Source organism: Ochlerotatus camptorhynchus, unplaced genomic scaffold, assembly GCF_037179485.1.
Source record: "Ochlerotatus camptorhynchus isolate MF236.1 unplaced genomic scaffold, CSIRO-AGI_Acam_v1.1 ptg000737l, whole genome shotgun sequence".
NCBI classification, from domain to species: domain Eukaryota; kingdom Metazoa; phylum Arthropoda; class Insecta; order Diptera; family Culicidae; genus Ochlerotatus; species Ochlerotatus camptorhynchus.
In genome coordinates, this window is record NW_027041208.1 from 313,572 (window position 1) to 320,779 (window position 7,208).

General features: G+C 37.5%; 1 protein-coding gene across 1 annotated transcript; it reads left to right on the forward strand.

The window, feature by feature from the left end:
* Positions 1 to 2,035: 2,035 nt before the first annotated feature.
* Positions 2,036 to 3,549, forward strand: LOC135714815 (uncharacterized). The gene is made up of 5 exons (XM_065238185.1): positions 2,036 to 2,228; positions 2,290 to 2,448; positions 2,506 to 3,077; positions 3,140 to 3,350; positions 3,413 to 3,549. Exons 1-5 carry the CDS (start codon positions 2,111 to 2,113, stop codon positions 3,526 to 3,528), a joined length of 1,176 nt encoding a protein of 391 aa, XP_065094257.1. The 5' UTR covers positions 2,036 to 2,110; the 3' UTR covers positions 3,529 to 3,549.
* The last annotated feature ends 3,659 nt before the right edge of the window (positions 3,550 to 7,208 follow it).

Here is a 7,208-nt window from a genome sequence, read left to right on the forward strand (position 1 = left end):
GGAAAAAAAAAAAGACCCGAGCAGGAAAAAATATCTCGATACCTTAAATTGGTTTGGATGAGCATGACACAAGAGGTAAACCACAAAAAAAAATGTTCCCGCGATACCATTCCAATACCAAATTATGCAATTACAATTCCAAAACAATACAGGTATTCTTTTGATATTGAAATATCAATTTCGGTTATTTACAAAGTATTTTGCATGCAATTTTTAGTTATTAATCTTTGGTATTTCACCTCTTATGTCATGCTGATCAATACCAACTGTTGGTATCTGGTCAGAAATAGGTATTCATTAGTTATTTTCTTCTGCTCGGGGAACACTATTTTATGCCAGAATATTCCTGCTCAGGCTTCCCGAGCAGCAACGAATATCTCGATACCTTAAATTGGTATGGATGAGCCTGACATAAGAGGTAAAATACCAAAAAATAATACCAAAAAAATGTTCACACAATACCATTCCAATACCAAATTATGATAATGCAATACCAAAACAATATCACCCAGGTATTCTTGTGGTATCCAAATATCAATTTTTGGTATTCACAAAGTATTTTCCATGTAATATTTTGGTATTATTCTTTGGTATTTTACCTCTTATGTCATGATGGTCAATACCAAATTTTGGTATCAGATCAGAATTAGGTATTCATTAGTTATTTTCTCCTGCTCGGGTTAGGTGTTATTGTCTTAAAACTGAAAGATTTCGTTTTGTTATTTTGGTGTTCATTTTATATTTTACCAAAATATTTCGATAACTGACTTATAGCAATACCAGCAAGCATACCAAAATAAGGTATTATACCTAATTTAGATATTCATATGTTATCAATTCTTGCTCGGGCATTATTTAGGCGGCAGTTTGCAACTCTCGTAAGATAGTGGCCAAGCCCACTATTACTTAAATATTTACTTTTTCGCTTCATTCAAAGTCCTTTGCAATAAAGATATCTATGTAGGTTGCGCATACCCGAGCAAGAATCAATAACTATCCGATATCATGAATATCTTAATGTGGTATGATATCATATTTTGATTCGATTTCGGTACTAAACCTTATTTTGATAATATTCAGGTATCGAAATATTAAAAAAAAATGTCTAATAAATACCAAAATAACAAAACCTGATCTGTCAGTGTTTAGACAATAACATCTCAAAGATATATTGGAATGGTATTAAAAGACCGTTTAAATAACAAATTATGGTATTCTGGCTTCTGAAATAGGGTTTGTTATCCGTCAGTTATTATAATAATTAACTTATGTATTAGTTCGTTATTTGTAAAACATTTTTGAGGTAGTATTTTTGGTATTTTACCTCTTATGTCAGGCTCATCAATCCCATATTTAGGTTGCCAGTTATTCTGTTTTCATACCTGAATTTGGTATTATTAAGTTATTCTCTCCTACTCGGGTACACTTCTAAGTTCCGCAATTTGCCTTCTCATGGTCGTACATGGCTGTGTTGCAAAGTTAACAATAAATGTAACACTTTCACCAGCTTTCCTTTTCCCTAACACGTCATTATCGGCGCATCACGACTTTTGCACTTGCTAGTAGGTGCATGATTTCATACATTCCACACACAGGTGATGTGTAGGTACCGTCCTATGTTTGCGCGCGTACTTGTACATCCTCCAATTAGCACGTTCAATTTCTTCTCTCTTCGAGGCAAAGCAGCCCACATAAGAGGCGCCGCCGCCGTACTTGAATTCTATTCTGGGCAGTTCATAAATTGCGTTCCAAATCGATTGGATTGGATTGGATTGACAATTCCGAATTTGCTTTATGCCTTTCCAAATTGATATTCGGTTAGATTTTCCGTTGGAATCAAATTTCATTCCGTAATTTCCAAACGGACCCTCGTGCTATTTGTTTAAACTGATTTTCCCCTGCTCCGATTGGACTGCGTGTCATCAGTGAATTGGGAACTGACTTGTCGCGTGCTTTTTTGCGCTCGCTATCGGAAGCGGTAGTTTAACTACGTTGTTCGATACGACTAGATTCGCCGCATAACTCGCTACTGGAGAGAAAGTTTCCAGTGACCTTTGGCCATTTGTACACAAGTTGTTTTCCTATCGGTGGAGCATACGGTTGCTCAACCATGCTTTGGCTAATTTGGTGCGTGCTTTTCGGAAGTTTACGGCTTGGGAGTACCCTTAGTGCTATCGTTCACAATGAAACAGAATTTGATCTGGTAGAAGGACACCGGCAAGGAAGAGGTTGGTTTCAAGAAGTTTAGTTGTTAACCGGAATTTAATCTGAAGTATTTTCCCTTGTTAGTGTTCCCCTTTTACTCGATTGGCCGTATTGCAAATTTACCTTGTCTAGCTAGCAATGGCTTGACAGGGACTTGCTTAGTTCGAGGCGAGTGCGCTGCTAATCTGGGTATTTTCAGTGGCAGCTGTAGTACAATCACAACACAAGCAACCTGTTGTATATGTGAGTAGTGAATATGTTACCCCTTCGGATGGCTATTAGTAACTTTAGAATATACAGTCAGCAGAACTTGTGGAGGATCAACTAACCTAAACAGTACCTATTTCACGAATACTGGATATCCCGGATCATACAACGGTGGTGGTTCATGTTCATTCACAATCACTCCTTGCAGTACATCGGTTTGCCAGCTGCGAGTAGATTTCAGATCGATGATTCTGGCTCAACCGGATGGAGATGGAAACTGTCTGACAGATGTTCTTACGATAACCGGTGGAAGTTCAGATGTTCCACCGATCTGTGGTGAAAACACCGGGCAACATGTGTACGTGAATTTTGATGAACTGAATCCAATAACCATCAAGGTGACTACCACAGCTGGGTCGACCGTGGACCGGATGTGGAACCTTCAGCTATCCCAAATTCCCTGTGCTTCGCAATTTCGGGCACCGGATGGTTGTCTGCAGTACTACCTGGAACCAAGTGGAGTGATTAGCAGTTTCAACTATGGATTTGGGGCGAATCCCAATTTGAACACCCTTGGTGCGACTGGATCGAGGCAGATCGCTGGGCAGCGGTACGGAATTTGCATTCGACCGGCACCCGATCAGTGTTCGATCACATACAGTTTGGTAAGTGTAAAATGCTATGCAACGTTACGATAACCTAAAGTAAAGATCGATTTCATGAACAGCCAACACTTGACGGATCGTTTGCATTTACGGTAACTGGAGACGCAGAGGTTCTCGCTCCTACACTGATTGGTATGGGAATTTTTGGTGAGAATGGTGCCCTTTGCACTACGGACTATATTGTTATCCCGGATCCGATAGTTACCAGTGCTGATGCGGTTGGACTTACGTTCGTAGATAGATTTTGTGGTCTCGGACTGTTTCCCGTAACCAGTGAGTGTTCAATTGTAGTAGTCATGGGACAGTTGTGATCTTCTTTGAATGTTTCGTTTCAGGCCAGGTCAAGCCATTTGTGGTATACGTGGTGTGGGATAGCAACGAAACGCCGGACGTTGCAAACCGAGGATTTCGATTGGTTTACTCCCAGAATGCCTGTACGCTTGGTGCGTAGCTATGTTGTGAATACTTTTAGGCTTTTGAATGTTAATAAATGTTTTGTGGGTTTTTAATTGGTTAGTTAATTATTTTTCTGGCTACAGTTTCTAGGGATTTTGGGTTTCAAAATGTAATCTTTCCATAATGATTTTTTTTTTAAATTTCATTCATGTTTTAACCGTAGAAGTGGTCATCCTTCCCCAATTTCTCGGTTGTCATTGATGTTATCACTTTCAGGGGACCTATCATGACCTCGTTGTCAGCACCATCCCAGAACGTTTGTTGGCAATTATGAACTCAAGTAACCGCAGGCGGATGCGTTTGAATATATAAAGATTGTCAGCAAAAATGGTTGCTGCTGAGTACCACCAGAAGCTCGATGAACGGATAAGTTTAAACTCTGTTGGAAACAATTAACCATATAGTTGAGCAGCTTTGGAGCGACCTTTAATAAACTCCAGATTTTTTAAAATTAGTTTGAATAGGACCCTATTTATCGAGGATTTGAACGAAAAAAAAAAAATAATAAAATATTGTTCCACAGCAAAGTTCGAGTGGTAGGAATCGTAATTTTAAACTACTCGAATTATATAATCCATGCATGGAATACGATAAAGTGGATGCGTTTTGTCTAAATTATTACTTGCTCTATGTGTTCTAAGTCCTTGATAAAGACACAGAGGAAGCGTTTGAGGTGCAAGCAGAAATAGTGGTGGAAATAGACGTGACGTTCCCACTAACTGTAACCCTCTGAAAGCAAAATTAATTGGTATTATGTGTCATATACAAACTTTACCTCGTCTTCCTGCATCTTAAAAACTAAAAATATCTTTATAATATATCTCAAAGTTTCATGATAATAGCAATTGCAACTTGGTTATAAACACTTTTTTCCAATGCAATATTTCCAAGCCCTCTAGTTTCTAATAATTTTGCCTTACTTTAGACGAAAACAGCATCCGGGGTTCATTCAAGTTGATGATGATGATGATGGTCCCACCTCTTACCCCTGCAAAGGTTTGAGCTGGACGAGTTACCTTTAAGATAATTAAATATAAACATTTTAACCAGGTTTGCAAACAAAATCGAGCTGGTTACAATTACAGATATAAATGTCCTGTTAAATATGCTATAGGCATCAACCAAAAACATTCAAAGGTGTAACTAGTTATCAAAAGTCCAAGTATAGTCCTCGACAATACTTCCATTTACACGTGACCTGGTATTTACACGTTTAAGCTTCCGCAGTGCCAGGACTATATCCAAAGAAACGACTTCCAGCCAACCCTTTACTAATTCAAGGCTTTTGCCACAATTTCCACGTATTAGTCATTTATACCTGTATTCCGCGCGCGAGGCTCAAACCATCGTAGACTACTCAAAGCTATTTTTACTATTACTACTACAAAATCAAAAAACTAAAAATCCATCATCACCATCGAGGCAAACAATGTAGTTTTTTGTATATGCTACACCAATTACTAAAATGTCTTTATGACAGTCTTCATACAAAATAATCCGTTAGAGATAACTTTGTCAAGATACATGATTTATCCATTCATAAAAATTTAACTGCTCAATAAACAGCTTTTACATGTGAAATGCAGCGTCTCTTGAATTCTGTAAGTGTAGTTGCACGCTTGATGTGTCTAGACATCGAATTGAAAACATTTATACCTTTGAAAAATAATGAATTTTGTGAAGCATTATTCAAAAGATGTGGTGTTCTTACTTCATCCGCGTTTCTAGTGTTATATCTATGAAAATCACTTCCTCTTTCAATCCGATCACACAAATATCGAGGCAGCAAACCGTTAACTACTTTAAAAATGAACACCATAGTCAAAAACACAATTCTTTGCTTCACTGACAGCCATTGCAAAGCGTCCAGCATAAAAATTGAGGAAGTGAATCTATTACATCTTAAAATCAAACGCATTACTTTATTCTGCAAACGCTGTAATCTCGATATTTGTGTTTCATTGGCCAAAAATAAAATGGAAGGGCAAAAGTCTAGATGAGGGGAGATGATTGATTTGTATAACTGTATTTTACTACCAATAGTTAAATCGTTTTTCAAGCGACATAGGATTCCATACTTCTTGGCAATTTTCTTGATGACATTGTCAATATGAGAATTGAACTTGAGTTTGTCATCAATAATCACGCCAAGATATTTAATTTCCTGAACGCGATCAAGTGTCTCATCATCAATAACAACAGAGACATCATCATCTACACGATTCCGCGAAATTACCATGAATTTAGTTTTACTTATATTCAATTTCAATTGTTTATACTTCAACCATCTACTTAGAGAACGCAAATCTTCATTCAAGCGTGAAACGGCTTCTTCTAAATCTTTAGCTGCAATGAATAACACAGTATCGTCAGCAAAAAGATTAATATCACAAAACCGTAAAACTCGTCGCATGTCATTAATATACATAATAAATAAAAGGGGCCCTAATACACTTCCCTGAGGCACTCCAAGGTCATTGTCAACGGGACAAGATACAAAATCATTAAAAACAGTCCTTTGTGTTCTGTCAGATAAATAGCTTTCAAACCATTTGTATGCAGAACCCGAAATTCCAAAGCGCTTGATTGTTCTCAACAATAAGGGCCTAGAAATTGTCTCAAAAGCGCGTTTTAGATCCAAAAACACAGCAACAATCGTATCTTTATGCTCCAAATTTTCTTTCCATTTAGCTAACACTAAGTTTAACGTGGTTTCACAAGAATGGCCTTCCCGGTATCCCGATTGTTCCGGTATCAACAAACAGTTACTATTTAAATATTCTAACAGCTGGCCTTTTACAACAAGTTCCAAAATTTTCTCTAATGTGTGCAACATGTTGATGGGACGAAACTCTTCGGCCCAGCAACTTTTTGTATAGGAACAACTAAAGATTCGACATATTCGTGATTCAGTGAGGGGCCTCATAGCCTAGTCAGTAAAGGCACGGTATTACCAAGCCGGAGGCGGTGGGTTCGATTTCCGGACTGGTCGAGGGAATCTTTCGGATTGGAATTTTTTTTCGACTTTCCTGGGCATAGAGTATCATTGTGCTTGGCACACAATAAACAAATTCATGCATTGGTATTGGCATCGAAAGCTCTCAATTAATAACTGTGGAAATGCATTTAGAACACTAAGTTGAGATCACGCAATAAGCTAATATGCGCTATGTAATAAGCTTGAAATGCAATCCTGATGAATGTGGGCGTCTTAGTGGAATACCTGTATAATGAGAGAGAGAGAAGGATTAGTATTTTCCATTTAATTCCACTACTTTATTTGCTTATCCTTGACAGATACGCGTATTTCGTCTACAATGTGCAGACTTCTTCAGTGTCTTGTACTAATACTCGACTAGACACTGAAGAAGTCTGCACATTGTAGACGAAATACGCGTATCTGTCAAGGATAAGCAAATAAAGTAGTGGAATTAAATGGAAAATACTAATCCTTCTCTCTCTCATTATATTGAAATGCAAATAAGAAGTAAGAAGATATTAGTGATTCGATATGCCGTCCTAGAAATCCAGAATGTATTGATATAAAAGTTCCTTTTGTGATATACGAACATGTATACCAACAAATAAATCATTTGTAATGCACACCAATAGCTTTTACGTCCAAAAATGGACGTCATGTACTTTAAAATTTTAAATTTCTTTATAAACGATTTC